An 18,205-nucleotide genomic window follows, 5' to 3' on the forward strand; every position below is an offset into this window, starting at 1 on the left:
TGTTAGATTTACAACTATAGTATTGTTGACATTCGGCTTAATATTGGGTCAGATTCTTGCAGTGTCATTTAGATCAAGTACTTCAGAGCATTTCCCTACACTCAAAATGAATTAAAATGTCTGAGTCAGACCAAGTTTGATCATTACAATTACTGTCACACTGATGATATATTAGATTATTGATATAGCATTAATCAAAACCTTTGAACAATGTGGAAGGAAAGAATAATGGAAGATAGTGCAAAGACAGGACTTCCCAGACATAATGATATGACAACACTATTTGCTTGTTCTATGTTGTAATATACTAGCTTCTACTCTGCTGTATTATGATTATATCTAACCCTCCAGGAGGCAAAATCTCTAGAGCACAGACTTGTTATGCATTTAGAATTACTTTACTGCATTATCTCACTGTAAGAGAAAGGGATAAAGAGTCATAAAAACAACAGTAAGAGTTTTCATGGATTTAAATTCTTCCTCTTTCACTTTTCTTCTTCTTCTTCTTTTCTTTTTAAGTCAACCATAGTTTTTTTTTTTTCTGGTTTTTTTTTTTTTTTCCCTCCCTTGTTTTGTTTAGTTTTGATAAGCTTCCCCTGGGGACTATGCCTGTCACCTCTGCTGTGTGGTCAATCATGTCAGGTTCAGTAGTTTTGATTCAATATCAGGCCAGCCTTTACATTTCCTAATTATTAACACTGTTACTACATAACATGAAAATTCAAAGGCCTTTCTTAAAAATATAGTAAGAAAGAGAGAAAAAGGGAAAGAAAAATAACATAGAGGGAGAGAGAAGTGAGAAAGAGGCTGACAAAGAAAAAGAATGCACAAAAACAATAAAAGAATTCAATAAAAAGGAAGGGAGGAAGGGAGGAAGGGAGGAAGGGAGGAAGGAGGGAGGGAGGGAGGGAGGAAAGGAAGGAAGGAAGGAAGGAAGGAAGGAAGGAAGGAAGGAAGGAAGGAAGGAAGGAAGGAAGGAAGGAAGGAAGGAAGGAAGGAAGGAAGGAAGGAAGGAAGGAAGGAAGGAAGGAAGGAAGGAAGGAAGGAAGGAAGGAAGGAAGGAAGGAAGGAAGGAAGGAGAAAGCAAGAGAACAAGTTATGTAAATTAGACAACAGACTGTAATGAAAGAAGAAAAAGTAGTTTTTATGCTTAGGAAACAAGCAGTTTTCCTTAACTTTTATTTGCAACTATTGTATCCATGTTGAAATTCTGAAAAAATATTTTAAACACTCTAATCCTTTAATTCCTTGTGGCCATTAATACTTGAAAATCTTTGAGCTGCAGGAGTTTTAAATCCTTTATTTAAGATAGTTCAAACACCAATAGTTCTCACTCCATATAAAATAACCTCATTTTCTTTTTATTGATTTATTTATTTATGGATTTGTTTAATTATTTTAATGTAGTATTGTCAAGGTATGGCTTTAAGAGTGTCTGATCTTGCAATTGCAGCATTGTCTGAATTGTAACAAACCAAAAATTTTAATCTATCAATATAATCTAATGTTTTGAATATGGAGTACTTATTTATAGATTAATAATTTAAACTTAAATAGATCATGAAAAGTATTATGCTATCATCTTCCTTAACACATTCCATTTTTCTGTGTCTGGTCTCCGATGTACATCACAGCAGATGCAGGACATCTTTACATTATATAGTCTGTCAATACCCCTGACAACATAAATAGCAGGTTCACAAGCATAGAGATAAACCTTCACTATTTCTTATTTTCATCTCCCTCAAATACCAAACAACTTTGAAGCCGAAGAAATCTAGATGTCTGTTAAGCTTGTGATATAGTATTTTTTGATGCTGAAATTCTAAAAAATAACCAGAACAAGGCCAATAAATTCATCCTTACATTTACACAGGAGTCAAAAGCATACAGAGCATAGACTTAATTTATGGAACTGGATTTAATCCTACTCTAAATGGTTCTGCTAAACCAGATATTATACACCAGATGCTAACATCAGTGCCAGAAAACACTGCCACTGTAAAGAAAGAGCTCAGCAAAGATAAATTTCACAAGTGAATCCCTGCCAACCAATCCATCTAGGACTTGTTTATACATGATAGGAAGCAGCTATTTCAAATCTGCTGCAAATATATAATGAAAAAAAGGGGAGAGAACACTTGTATCACCTCTAGGAGTGAAACATATGCTTTATTTTTACAACTGAAATTGGTCCTTCAGAAATTACAGAGCTACAGTAGAGTCACAATTTCATATTCAATACATGAATGTAAAAATTTAGCATCTCAAAAAAGGTGACATCTAAATGAGTTCTGTATCTGTGAAGTTTTTTTTTTATGTATATGCTCTAGATGAACAATAACAACAAATGGAACTTAGTACTAACTTTTAACTGTATTATTGTCCTACTCCTGAAGATGTTTAAGTTCTCAGAATTCCCCTGAGTCAGAAGTCATGGGCTCCAGACCCTTTGCATGTTTTTGTTGTTGTTGTTATTGTTGTTGTTGTTTTTGGCAATTAATATTACTATTCTGCATAACAAAACTAACAAGTAACTCAGTGTTTTAATTAGTGTTTTAATTTAGGTGATGAGTCTTTTTCTCTGAACTTTTTCTCCCTAAATACAGGCAAACATAATATCAATATATATTCTTTTGTTGCTGTTGTCTACAGGTTCCTTATGTTCTTGCACAATATATTATGAAAGAATTATTATATATATATATATATATTTTTTTTTTCACACAAAACAAAGGAAGAAGCCCTTGAGAATTTTTGTTTCTCTAGTGTTCATATCTCTTCCCTTTCAAAAGGAAGATATTTGGCTGCAGCAGAACTTACAAAAGCCAAAAGAGTTTTGCCTTTAACCATCCTGGTAAACACAAGACGTCTTGTTCTACCCATTTCTTTCACATAAAAAGTTTGTAGCAATACATTTTTTTGTGGGACATCAGTTCTGGTTTACCATGTAAAAGAGTCCTATTACTTGCTTGCACATACTGCATGCAGAAAATTAAGAGAGGGAGAGAGAAAGAGATTTTCATCCTGATTGATTAAACAGAACATAATTTGTTATAGATTGTTATAGATATGGATATAGATATAGATATAGATTTGTTATCGATATGGATTCTTTCTAAATTTACAAATAAATTAATATGTATAATAAAATAAGGATTATTTTTGCTTTGTAATCCTGAAATTTTAACTTTGCTAATTTATTTATTTATTTACTTACTTATTTTACAGAGATGCAAATATATTATTTTTTCAAAGGTTCTGCAGTTTATGAGTATAAAAGTTAAAATATGCAAACTCTTAGAACATTTCATTCTCCCGCTGTAAGGAAAAAAACAAAAACAAACAAAAAAAACCTAGTTGCTTTCAGTGCAAACAATCTCCCATCACAAAACAAACAGCTTAAAATAAATAAATAAATAAACAATTAAGAAGTCTTACAAATTGCATCACGGTAGGTTTGGATTGGATATTAGGAAGAATTCCTTCATGGAGAGGGTGATCAAACATTGGAAGGGGCTGCCCAGGGAAGTGGTGAAGTCCCCATCCCTGGAGGTATTTAAAAGACACATGGACATGGCCCTAAGGGATACGGTTTAGTGATGGGATTCAGTAGGTCAGGTTGATGGTTGGACTTGGAGATCTTGAAGGTCTATTCCAACCTAGAGGATTCTATGACTCTAATTACCTGACAGGACTATTTGAGGCATCTGGATCATGGGCTGCTACAGTTCCAATGATAGTGCCAACCTTTGCTGCTTCAGACACCACCATGGAGTACAAACGTGAAGTAAACACAGGCGGCTCATCAACATCTTCTACAATTATCTTCACTGTTGTCATGTCATTGAAGGGTCCAAGACTCAGGAAGCGAGGGTCAACATGCATATTGGCTGCTTCTATCCTCAGGGTATAGCTTGTTTTAGCTTCAAAATCCAGCTCCTATACAGGTAAAATTATTTGGAAATTTTATTACCCAATAATATTGCAGCAAAACTCACTTACAACACCCAGTGAATATAAAATGAGATTTTCCATTTGTATTCAAGCAATACTTTTGATTGGAAAAGCATAGTTGATGTCTGTTTTTTCGGCTTTCTCAAAAAACTGGCTTTGTAGTGTCTTGCTCAGTCTTATCTGAGATAGCTCAAAAGACTACTGTAAGGTGATAAGATAATAAAGTTATTTTTCATCAGTGTATTAGTATTGTTAAGAAAATCTATAATTGCCTAAACATGTTTGATTTTGTAGGAATATTATGAGTGGGATTTTCAAGAATACTCTTAATTCCACTATAATTATTCCTAGCGAGTATTTCCCAATAATTTAATGGGAAGGATAGTTCTGAAAATTCTGCCCTGTGAATTAAATAAGAATTCTCTGAGTTAATACCAAAACTTTGCATGACATCTTTGGGAACCAAATTCTCTTTCATTATTTCATTTCTGCAAATGAATTCTTTTTGATTTATTTGTATTTTTCTAAGGTAATATTAGATGCAATGCGCCATACTACCCAGACATGAGAAATCAATATAACGTTCACTAGTGAAAACACCTCTTTCAGGAAACTATGGTTTTGTTTTGCTTTGTTGTGTTTTTGCATAACGTTGGCACTATAAACTATTACTCCCAAGTTCTTTATAAGTTTGTGGAGGAAAATATGGCAATCAATCCAATGACATTGCTTATATGACAATATTTTGTATTTAGATACAGCCTGGAGATTTATTTGTTTTATACATTAAACAATTTTTTTTCCATCTTCTTTCCACTTTAATTTTCTTTGATTAAATTAGAATTCCCTTTGGAATTAATACTGCTTTAGAATTCAAAAAAATAGCCCCCAGAACTCATGGTATATCTGTGATCTGGATAACAGTAACATTAAAAAAAAATGTTTTGGAAGAAAAAAGTCTTTTTACCTCACAGGTAATTATTGAAGGAAAGCACCATATTAATATTAGAACCATTTACCCTACTTCTATAGTCTTAGACCATCAGCTTGCACCAAATGCCTGGCTAATTATTTCTTTGCAATTCCAAATTTAATCATCAAGAACAACAGACCCAACTGTTTCTAAAACTGCAATCTGATTACTCAACTGTCTTTTCAAACTATGTTTCCCAGTGTACAAAACTGATTTTAAAAGGGTTTCAACAGTTTTGATCCTGAGCAAATCATAAGTATCCAAAATGGCCCTGCAAAATAATCTGAGAGCATCCACAAAACATTCCTGTACTCACTCAGAGGAGCAGCAGGGTGAAACACTCATCTGTTGACCTACTAATGTGAGAGTCTAAGTTGTCCATCGAGTTACAGTAAAATAAATCCCAAATGAGCATCTTAAAGTCAGTGATTAAGCCAACATTACAATACATCTGTAAACAGCCTGGATTTTAAAATGAAAAATGATTTGCAACATATCACATTTGGAAAGGTACTGAACTTTTGTAATATCTATGTGGCAGCAAAAAGCTCTTCTGAACAGGAATGCTTATGATCCTCAAGATATGTAAGCACTTACTTCCTGCATTGAATCAGAGAGCTAGTATCCATAGTTCTCCAAAAAGGGTTATGCCGTAAAAGAAGGGTTGTCTGGATACTGGTCAATACTCTGCATTCAACTGGTCAGTGTTTATTACTAAAGAATGTTGATATTGTTTTGAATCTTTATCTTTGTTTTACATTTAAAGTACAAAATATGTGCTATGGAACGCACCTTAAAAGCATAATGCAAATGTACTGTGATATTAGAATGATGAAAAATTTCTCAGAAATTATACTGTATGGTAATAACAATGAAGCAACAGATATAACCAGATAAGTGGCAAGGTTAAGGAGAAGAAAACCAAATGCAAATATGTTAATACTCGTCTCACTTTCAAGTAGAATCATCATATAAACTAAACAAATGAAGATATGAAGACAAATGAAGACAAATGAAAACAAATGAAGACAGATAAAACCTGAAGAACTTCACAGACAAAAGACTGAGATTTGATGAATGATAATAATAATAATAAAGCCTTAATCAAACTATATATTTTCTGTTACAATGAACAAAAATATATGGCTGACTTCTGTACCTCTCTGACATGGCAGACAAAAAAAAAAAACTATGTTGACTTAATTTTCATTAGAAACTAGTGTTTTCAAATGAAATAGAACAGTACTCTATTATACAGTACTCCTGATTCTGCTTATTTTATTATTCAATTGAAATTGATATGTGCTATCACATGCCATTTATTTTTAATCTGCCCTAGATGCTTAGAGTAACATTGTATAACTGAATTACACTATAGAAAAGTTGAAGCTGTGGTCCGCTGCATGAATATTCTAAACTTGGGTATGTTTTCTATTGAATAAAAGGATAAACTATTAGTGTTAATTTCTGTTAACACAGAACTAAGGAGTACCCAATACATGGTAAATTATGAGGCAAAATAAGTATGCATCAAATAGTGATGTTTCCACTTAATTCTTACTACATATATCATGTCTTGTGACTCCAAGACAACAGTATAGTACCATATAACTAGACTGTGCTTCTTTTCTTTCCTTTTTTTTTTTTTTAAATTTTATTTTCACATTACACTTCTAACTTTAAAATTGCATAGGGTGGAGAAGGGAAGGCCACTTTGTTTTCATTAATTAGTAATATCTGTTTAAATTGGATGATACAGCAATTTTTAATCAAACATGAAAGTCAAGGCAGATGCAGACAAGATACTTTCTAATGACATGTGAATGTCAACACCAAAGTCATCCTAAGGAAAAAAAAAAAAAAGTTTGTGAAAATTTTGAATTAACAGAAAATGTGCATAGAGCAAATTATATAAAATTTATTTTTATAGTCTAAGACCAATAGTGAAGTAATTATTTAAATGAAAATTTTGCAGACCTTCTCATATTTCCATATTAATTTTAAAAAGACTAAATTAGAGCCTTTGTTTTTAATTAGAAGTCATAAACCCATTTGTTTTCCACGTGAATTCTTACCACAAAGCTTACATACTTTTAGATCATCATATTTCATTCTTTAATATAGAAAGAGATCATCATTTATTTGACTACAGTACAGGAGTGTTAGACAGGTAGGGAATACACAACACATTCAGTAGAAAGGCTTTTCTTCATAGAGAAGGGTGGAAAACTAATGATGGTGGAGATGCGTATTTTTAACAGGTTTGTTTACTAAGGACAGGTTTCACCTTCTCTAACTTAGCTGCATACATCTGAGAAAATCAATATATGCTGCTTCCTCTGAGTGGAGAGAGATTCTTTTAGGGAAGGAGTCAGCTGGCCTACTTATGAATGTTTGTTTTTCACCAGGCAGTAGAAAGCATGTCTCAATAACTGGAAGATGTAAACACCTGCTTTCAGTAATATGAATCCTGCCCTAGGATTCCCTCAGATATCCTCTGGTACCCAAAGCTGCTAGTAGTTTACAAAAGCTATAAGGTTCTCTGTTCATAGAACACAAACAAACAAACAAACAAAAACCACATAAATCTAATGTATGTATATATACGGTGGGGAACGGTGTTTAGAAGAGGGAGAGAAAGGCAGGGGTTGCGTCATCAAATGGTATAGAGTTATAAAGAGGCAGTACTATAGTTTGTTTCTTAGTTCTTTGCAGCAGAGTCTGTTTCCTGTTGGCTGTGACAATGACTACAAAAGCTAAAGTCATCAACCTCAATCTCTTCCTATAAGATACACATCCTTAGATCCTATGGTGAGTAAACAAGTATCAAGTTTTGACGCAGAATATAATCTGGGAAAATAAACAAGATCTCTAAAATATGGTTAGCATGCAAATGTTCTTGACCTGCAGGAAATGCTTAGACATTCCATATAAAACATAATGAAGGTATTACATACTACAGACACTAACAGAAGACTGAAAAAGTGAATTGAAAAGATCTCCTTTTTTTCTCTCCTTATCTAATTATCACTGATGCCTGTTATATAGTGAGCATTTTTTAACTGGCCTGTGAATCATATCTTCATTATTTCCTGCCATAACAAAAGCACATTCCAATAACAGAATACCAAGTCAACAGTTTACAAATCACTGCATAAGCATTGAAGGTTAAAAGGACAATATATACTTCAGTTCTTCAGTACAGTGAATAGAGCTTGACAGCTTCATTAATATCTGTGTATTAGTGTTATCTGATTAGATCTTGTGCAGGATCATTCATCATTCTCTCCTTTTGGAGCTCTCATGTTTACTTTCTTTTCTTTCTTTCTTTTCTTTTCTTTTATTTTTTTTTAAAGGGTGAGAATTTTGTCCTGTCTGAATGAAATTACAAAACAAGTCACCTATATCACAAAGACTGGATATGAAGTTATCTTTCACAGGAAGCCTATTTTTGTAATGTTTATTTTTTACTGTATGGTAACTTTGTAATAATGTAGCTTACAGAGGTGAAAATCCATTTTTAAGCCCAGTTGAGTTTTTTTTTTTTTTTATTGAAAACTGCAGTACAAATGAACATTATCTCTCAAAGGAACCATGGAAGGCTCAAGTTGTTACATTGTAAACTCTGATATAGAATTGAAAGCAAATTTTCCAGCTGAAAAGAAAAAAAAATGTTAACACTAACAGAAAGATAGCTTTTCACTCAATGGCTTACACATTACTTTTAGAATGAGATCAGGTTTTAGAATACCATCTTAGTGGCCTTTTCTTTTTTTTTTTTTTTTATGCGAAAGTAGTTTGCAACACTTATTTTCACATTTCTCCATATAACATTCAAATTGTTTGATGATATTGGTGGTAGGGCTGTGTATTGGGGGGGGGGAAATTAAGACAAAGTGGGCAATAATTGTATAGTGGAAAATCTTGATGCTGGTCACTTGGTACTGTAAGACATGACAACCCTCTACAGAGTCTTCAGACATTACATCTATATTTATTTTTTTAAATTGAGTCCACTAAAATTTTTCCCTAGGCTTCAAAAACTTGAATCAGATCTCATAGCCTTTCAAAAAGTTACATATAATGCATATAATAAAAATATACCTTGCACACTTTTTGTTATTTGTAAATTACAACTACAACTTCAAACACCAAGTAACTAGGAGGATGCATATTATCTATCAGGTTTTATCCTACATTTTTTTGCCACTCAGCTATTATTATTACTGAGGCCTCACTGTAGGCTGCAACTTTATGAAGAAAGTGGAAGCCATACTTATATGATGTTCTTCTCAGTGCAATATTTTTAGGAATAGTGTTTTTGAAAATCCAAACGATGGGGTCTCTGTATTCTTTTCCTTAGTAATTAAATCCAAAATTCCATTCATGTGTATTACGATCAGAATTCTGTGAACAGCAATCCTGAATTCACTTTGAAATTGTACACACGTAGATTTGCAACACTACAAAATTTGTTCTATTAATTGATTAATCATTCACTTTCATAAATGTTACTTCAATTCTAAGTCTGCTGCTGCAGAGAGACCAATCCAACACTTTTTCTTTTTTTAACTCCAATATCTGCAGAAGAATCATGCATTTTTTCTAAACACCCTCACCACTGTCAAATGAGATACTGCTCGTAGGCAAATAGTTTGCGTCTTTTTTAACAGAGCATTGATAACTATGTTAATTACAAATGAAACCATAGGAAGGAATTGATCCCACTCTACAGATGGAAAACTGAGTCACAGTGTGAATGAGGATAAAATTTTCAAATACTTCTAAAGAATATAAATGCCTGATTCCATTTCAAAAGCTGCACAAGACAATTTTTCCAAAAATATCACCTAAGGTGGATGTTTCACTAGTCCTCCTTAAAAGTAACTTAGACATCTAACTGAACTTTGCTTAAGAATTTACCAAAGAGAGTTTGTGCCTATGTGGTGGAGGCATAAAAAGAAAGAAATAATCTGGGGCTAGAGAATAGCCAAATTCTCCGACTATTTTCAACATCAGAACTCTACCATTGACTATGAGTAAGTGATATATCTGATCTGTACAGGAGAAAAGTAAAGGGAAAGCGTTCTTTTATTTCACTTAACAAACCAGAACTTTTTATTTATATATTATTATTATTTAATAAAAGAGAAAGTAGAAAAAAAGAAACAGGAAAATTTCCACAGTGACTTCAAACTGCTAGGGAACAAGTAGTATGAACATAGTAGGTTACAGGGAAAGACCCCTACTAGTTTTCCCACCATTTCCCACCCTTTCTGGAAGCTGAGAATACTGTACTGAACTTTGCTTATGGGTCCCATTTACTTCTTGTTTATTCTAGCTTATGAAAAACAAAGTTTTTTTTCTGGCTTATTTTAGGTTGGGAACAGAGCATGACATCTTAAATACAGCTTGCATATTTTTATATGCCTTCCTAGATGCATACTGGATATTTTGTTTGCATGCACTTTCAGTTAATGAATTCAGTTAATGTATTGTGGTAGAAGTTAGACTTTATTTTTTAGTGCCATCAACCAAATAAATGGTTCAATACTGTTTTTACTAGCTCCTCTCATAAGATGAAATTCTAACTTCACTGGTCTCATGAAAAATCTATGCTGTCCAGGTCAAAACTTTTGTTATTATTTAAGCCATAAGACCATGAAAAAAAGGTAACACTTGTCCCATTTATTATTTTATTTTATTTTATTTTATTTTATTTTATTTTATTTTATTTTATTTTATTTTATTTTATTTTATTTTATATTTTATTTTATTTTATTTTATTTTAATTTTCCTAGAATGAACTTAGGAAACTTGCTGCAACACATTAGCTTCACATCTCATTCATTTAATTCATCTTCAAGCATGCTGACCAGGACATAGGAAAATAAGGTGTCTCAAGCGTAAGAAGAGTCATAGAGTAGCAAATTTTATAAAGTGCTACAGCATGCATGTTATTTAGTCATAATGAATAAGGTAGCACAATTCTTCTCTTTACTTTTTGGAGGGGCAAAGACCAAGTGGAAAAAAATACAGGAAAAAAAAAAAAAGTATTCATTCTTTGTTTGATTTCATATTCTCAAGGAAATTATTATAAGAATATCAGCCTATTGTAAAAATATTACCTTGAACTAAGATTTAGCCCAGCAGCTTGTATATACTGACATTAGGCAATATGCAGCAACAGCATCAGCAAGCTCAAGAACACATATTCTAGTCTTGCCATGGCTATAAAAATTATGAGCAACTTTCAATCTGTTTAGAGAAAAATCCATCCAGAATAAACCACAAAAGCCAAGCTGATGTCTGAATTTAACAATGCAAAATAGATAAATGAAACAGCATACAATTCGTATATCAATGAATATCACTGAATATCCCTGTTAGGATAAAATCATGTTTGTTTCTTTATTTTTCTGACTTCTGGTATTTTGAAGTCTCTGTGTTCTTACAGTACAGAGAAGAAATGTGTTAAAACGTGCATGAATAAATAAATAAATAAGCCAATTCACATCTCATTCATCAGACTTTCATGCCAATAACATGCATTAGTCAAGGACATTATAGACAAGTAAGCTTGAGAAATACATACAACATTATGTTTCTATAACATTTTATTAATCCTACTGTCACTATCCTTGTTACATCTCTTTTTCAAACTTGTTCAGTTTTCTCTATTTATATATATAAATGCATTGTTTGAATTTTTATTTTGCCAATCCTTGGACATTTTCTTTCATATTCCATTCACTTGGAGAATACAAAAATTAGGCTTTTCTCACCAAATGCCTAAATCTTGTTTCTTTCTTCTTTTCTCTCTCTCTCTCTTTTTTTTTTTTTGTTTCAAGAAAACTTTTTTTTTCTTGTTATGAGTTAAAACATAATTTTTAACATAAGTTAACTAGTTTGGGAGTCAGCTTTTCAAATTTTTTCAGAAAGGTTATCTAGGAACAGAACATATCCCCAGCTTGTGTGTGGAACTCTGTTAAGCAAGTGCCAACTTTCTCCACAAAACCTAGCGCAAAAGTGGATGGAGTAGTGCCTCCAGCTGCCCAGATATACTGACAGTGATTTGGATGTTTGGCCTGTTGATTTGTATGTACTATTACAGCAGAAGTACACAAAACTAAGTGTATGTATATGCACTTAGAACTGAAGCACACCTTTTCACAAGTCTTTGCAATGGCATTTTACTGCTTGATTTGGATGCAGAAGTGTTATCTGAACATATAAGTACGCACGAGTTTAAATGATAGGCACACATTTAGAGGCTGAGCTGTTTCTCAATGTCTCAGCTGACTTTAGGGGCATGAAAAGAAAAGAGCTAATTGTACTCAGAGGTGTACAGAACATCATGTGCCAGGTAGTAAAATGTTTAGGCAGTTTCCATGCTATAATTTCTTCCCTCATTCCTTACTGAAAAGCACACATCATCATGCAAGGATAACCTCTGCCTGACTCCGTAGTGACCTATAAGGTTAGGCTCTGTAGTTGAAACTCATTTAACCTGTGTACACTTGTTAATGGCCTTCCATGTGCATGCCCTCCAGAGAACAACAAGCTGTCTCATAGCTACTGTGCATGGGATCTTCATTTTATTTCTTCCCTCCAAGTCAATGGTCTCTGCCATTTTATTTGCAGATTTAGTAGGGAAAATATTTCAGCCTTGAGCAAGACATCAATTTCCCTGGAATTCAATGGAGACCTAAGAGGACAAAGAGGTTTGGGAGGTGCCCCTCAGTATGGGGACTCACTTTTAGGTAAAACAGGGGAAAGGTAGTTAGTAATCTTAGGAAAAAGAGAGAAATATTGTAATGGTGCAGAGGAAAAAAACAAACAAACAAACAAACAAAAACCAGAATTCTTGTGTCCACAGCAGTATCCACTAGGTTTAAAAATGATTAGCAAATGGTTATTTCATTGGGTCAAAATTTGATAACTTCTTTAGTTCAGTCCAATAGCCATTTCATAGAGCATTTCTCAAAACAAATGTTCTTTACTGGAAAATCCAGTTCAGCTCCCTAATGGAAATGATGACAGAAATAATAAATGTCAATTATTTGGCTCACTGGAATCAGGAGAGTCCCAGAACAAACACTGTGACTACAAAAACATAAAATTTAAAACATTCTCATACGCTCCCAAATAAGACTGTTAAAGCCCCCAACTGATTCAGTGTTGCTCACTGTGACACTTGATAAACACTCTCTCTCTCTAGAATGGGCATATGTTCTTCCAGATCTTTCCTCAAAAACCTTAAATGAATGAGCTAAAGGAGCCACATTTAATTTGGCTGTTGAACAGAGTCAACTGGCTTTTCATCCCTTGTATTTCAAACATGCTAAGCAGAAATTAGCATAGTATGCAAGAAGTCTCAGACAAATGCTTTTGCCTTGAAAAAAATGATTTACTTTACATGTATTAGAGCCTGATCTTTCAAGGATGCTGAACATCCTACATTTGCTCTGACATCTATGGATGCTTACCAGCTCTCAGCAGGTGTTCAGGGCATCAGAGAATTAGCCCATTACTTTGCAACATCATGCAGTATTAAATTCTTTCAAAAGAGAAGTGATACTGAAATTTATATTGCTTTATAAAGAAATTGATGCACCAGAAGAAAAAATAATGAAAATTGGTACATGAAATTTGCAGAGATTAAAGAGTACCTAGGCAAGAGAAATCACTTAGAGGATCAATTTAACTGTAACAATATGTCAGAATTCAGGAACATAGCTACACTTAAAATACTAAGTCCCACATTTTGGAGGATAATTAATAGCTTAGAACAGTTAGGACCATGGCTTCAGTGTAGTCAATGCCAAACATTCTCATATTAAGAGTATGAAATTTTATGACATCATGTTCTTCTGTCTAAGGCTTTGTTTGTTAGTTTTCCTGTTCTACTCAAAATTGAATATTTCTGCCAAAATATTTAAGCCCACTGTTATTTTGGAAAAAAAAATACTCTTTAAAATGTGTTGCATCAAGGCAAGAATGCTCAGTTTTAATATTTTATATAAACTTGATTTTTCTGTTTTAAAATGCTAGTTATTTAACTGCATGTATGGAAAGCTAAAATAAAAATATTTCTAAAAATATCTCTATTTTTTGAAATAATATTTTGATAGTAAATTATCTTGTAAAACAGCTAGTCTTACTGATACATATTTTTAATATTAATATTGTGTGCTTTCTGGATAGAACAAGATTGTCTAAAGATAATTTGATCTTTATTTATTTGTTAAGCTTGAGATATATTTTGGATTTGGAGCTTACATTTTTAATGTCTGATATATTTTTCACATTTTCTATTTAATTGAAAGACAAATGAGAGTAAAATTGACATTCTCCTTCAAGCTTGTATGTTCTGGGTCTTTAAAAACAGACTAACAAGCAAAACAATAAAAACAAAATACCCTTGGGAAAAAAAAATCACAATAATTTTCTCTGTAAGGCATTAAAAAGCTCAGAACCAGGTACACACACATGCATGGTGAAATTCACCAGTGGAAACTCTTACATCAGAACAGGGTTTTAGAAACAAACAAACAAAAAAATCACCTTCATAGTTCCTGCCCTTATCTTGCCCAGGTCCAAGCAGAATCAGTAAGAAAAATTAGACTTACCTTCTGAATGGTGATGATTCCTTCCTGAGTGTCTTTGTCCACAGAAATTTTGAATACTCCCAAACCATCACCATCTACAATCTTATACTCCATTTCAGCATTGGGTCCCACATCTGCATCTGCAGCTTTTATTCTGGCCACCACAGAAGCCACAGGTAAAGACTCTGGGACATTATATTGATATGATCCTGTGAAATTTAGAAATTGAATAAATTCATAGTTTTCTGAGACTGTAAGCTAATATATACGTATATATTCTATTATATATATTTTTCTGTATTCATGCGTCTGAGTACTTGCTCAAACTACCAGAAAATATTCTTCAGTTTAAATAGAAGGTTTGAACCTTCTACAGATGGACTCTACTTTGAATACCATGGGTATTCTTTTTTTTTTTTCTACCAGAATTACAAGACAAAGATGCATGAACATCTTTCCACACCCAAGTGTAAGTCATGAGGCAAATGTATGCAACTTTCCAATGAAAAAGATGTTTTCCTTATTTGTTTTCTACGAAAGGGGAAAAAAAGTTAATATGTCAAATGAAATTAATATAAAGACATTACTTTACAAATCTATATCTGAGGGGAAGGAATTCGCAGGTGGCCTTGCACTGTTTCACACATCCCTGAACTAGAGATAATGAGGAAGTAAGCTGTATAAACAAAAACTTGAGCAAGTTTGAGATAAATAACTTGGCTGCAGTATTAAAGATGAGCTTTGCGCAGTGGCCAATTGCTGGCTGGTTTGAGGCACGTGTCCAAGGATCTCTAACCAATTGTATGACAGATTCAGGCGTGTGGACAGCGCATGGAGCTACAGGGAAAGTATATTAGTGGAGAAAAATGGCAATAAAGGTTTCCTATTCAAGAGCCATCAGGAGTCCGTGTCTTTCATCCCTTCATATATCTTGATAAGGCAGTTTACAATGTGAATATGACTAGAAACTGAGAGATATTCATTTCTTTGACAATAAATGCATCATCTGCACTCTTGAAAATTCCAGCTTTTTCGTTCAAGTAGAAAATTATATATATGCTGTCAAAAGGATATCTGAATGCAGTCAGTAGCCAATAATATCTTCACCTTCAAAAATAACTTGTTATCCTATGATTATTTGGAACAGTTAATGGTAGGAAGCCTGTTTTATACTGTTGGAGGTGAAGCTGGAGTGAATATATTCATCACATTATTTTTGTGTTACTTTACAAGGACTTTATAAGATCATGTGACTTTTGTAAAATTATCCCAAACAGAATGTTATTAAAAACTGGTCTGAGAGAACAACTGTGTATTCCTTTATTTGGTTGGGATGAGAGCCACCTTGGTCAAAAAAAGTAAACTGAGGCAAGATGAATTTCCAGCTCCTCTGTGATTAACTTCTTAGGAAACACTGTATGCACAAGAGAAATCCTGCTGAAGTGCCAAAGGAATATGAAAGATTAACAGTCAAGTTAAGAAATTAAGTATCCTGAAGTCCAGCTGGCAAGAGATAAAGATCTGTTAAGGTGTATCTTTTTGTCTTTTTATTGGTAGTGAAGAAGTAAAATATTTTAATAAATGCACCTGTTCTATATTACTTCAGTTCAGATGATCTAAAATATATTAGGTAAACAAACAAACAAACAAAAAAAAAAACAACAACAACAAAAAAAGGATTATTCCAATTTAGTAGTAGTAGCAATAATAACAATAATGATAGTAATATACGTTGCTGTCAGTGGTTCTCAAAGTATTTAACATGGAAGCTGAATAATTTTATTTTTTGTTTAGAAATAATGAAATAAATAAAGAAAATAACAATGTTTAGAAATAATTCCAAAATTCAAGTAACTTACGTCGTGGAAAGCGGGGTGGATTGTCATTTACATCAGTCAGTGTGACAGTTACAGATGTTGTTCCTGATAATCCACCATTTTGCCCAACCATGTCCTTTGCTTGAATAACTAGTAGATACTGGTCCTTGGCTTCTCTATCCATATTTGGAAGGGCAGTCTTGATAACACCTGCAGTAAGACAAGATATGTCAGTGGTTGCAGAAGTAAATATATTGCCGTGAAAGCTGAGTTTGTCTTTAAAAGGTAGCAGCAAACCAATGATAACAATATTTTACTAGGAACTGAACTGGCATACTACAAGCTTAATTTAAGTAGTCAACGAAAACCACATATATATATATATTTTTTTCCAGTTTGTGCTACATTGTTTGGGTAATGCCATCCATGACCATGTTTTCAGAATATCTTCTCCCTGAACTGCAAAGTTACTCAGGTAACATTCCCTTCCTTTAAAGATATCATCTCCTGTATTTGATTTCCCACTCTCTTACAGCTAGTAAGAATAGCATATTCTGTACTCGTTTTCAAGATTCCAAGTTCAAGATTCATTTCACAATGCCCAACAATCATTCAGCACATTAACTCTTACAAATATTGATATCATGACGCACTCTGCATATATATGCAATTATCTTATTTCACCAAATATTTGCTTTAAAAATAACTACTTCTAAAGCATTAACGTAATTAAGATACCTTGATTTGTTAAAGAAAATACTGTTATATCTGAAATAAAGTTTTTGTTATACCCATTTGAATATCTGCATACAATTTGTAATTATTTGATTTGAAATAAAAACCAAAAGAAAGCTCCATGCTTCCTCCTTTCAGTTCTGTTGATATAGATCAGAAAATAAATACTCTTTCTCAAAACCTGATGACTTTATGAATATTTCATGTTCAGCACACAGTACAGCTGCTAACTCTGATTTCCAGAGAGGCAGCCACTTACTCCAGCAGCACTTAGTGTCAGCAGTAAAGGAAACATAAACAATCTAAATAAAGGAGAGGCACATTGGGGCACATATCTCTTCATGTGATATTTGCTGAATGTTTAGTTACAGTTTGATTTCTTTCTTCCCTTCTGAATTCAGGACTTGCCATTAATAAACTCAGGGCTGAAACATTTACTTCACATACAGACTGCCTAGCACTATTTTTACAGGATATTAAAAATACAGTTAACTTACAATTTCATAACTTTATTGTCTCTAAAATACTTTTCCTGGACTGCTTGTTTTTCTATCATATTTAAATAGTCAAGCAGTGTTAAACAGTCATTTGGAAGCTAATTATCAGGCACACAGGAAATTTCAGTATCACATCAAAATCAAAAAGAATGCAAACATTCCAGTCTCAATCTTTAAAGGTTTTGATTTAGCAGAAAAATACCATATTATTGGTCAGGGACTGTTTGCAGTCATTGTGACAATATATATTGCACATACACATAGAAAGCCAAAAATAAAATGCTATATATCATATCTTTTTGGGGAAAAAAGTGCTATATTGAGGACAGATTTGTTGCAATATGAATATGTTTATACTGCTTATTTCTGCAAGTTTAGATGCTGTTAAATGGAGTGTAACTTTTTGGTCACAACAATAGGATTCTGGTCTGTTTCCCAACACATTTTTTTAAATGAGAAATAGAGTAAACAGTTTGTTTCTCTTTTGTCCCAGCATGTCCATCTCTGAAATGGAGATTATAATTCCTCTCCACATACGCTAAAATACCAAACTGAAGTAAGCAGATTAAAAATGTATTTTCCCACTATGTGAAATGATACACAGAATCATAGAAT

General features: G+C 33.0%; 1 protein-coding gene across 11 annotated transcripts in view; it reads right to left on the reverse strand.

Moving 5' to 3' along the window:
* Positions 1-18,205, reverse strand: part of LOC308189046 (cadherin-7) — a 92,173-nt gene that overhangs the window by 20,807 nt on the left and 53,161 nt on the right. For all 11 annotated transcript variants that reach the window (XM_080578668.1, XM_080578662.1, XM_080578670.1 and 8 more), the window contains 3 exons: positions 16,401-16,568; positions 14,563-14,750; positions 3,689-3,942 (listed from right to left, as the gene is read on the reverse strand). In XM_080578668.1, coding sequence (XP_080434794.1) covers positions 3,689-3,942; positions 14,563-14,750; positions 16,401-16,568 — 610 coding nt within the window. The remainder of the gene's footprint in view (positions 1-3,688; positions 3,943-14,562; positions 14,751-16,400; positions 16,569-18,205) is intronic.

This window comes from Anser brachyrhynchus (genome assembly GCF_964034855.1).
Source record: "Anser brachyrhynchus genome assembly, chromosome: 2".
Lineage (NCBI taxonomy): Eukaryota > Metazoa > Chordata > Aves > Anseriformes > Anatidae > Anser > Anser brachyrhynchus.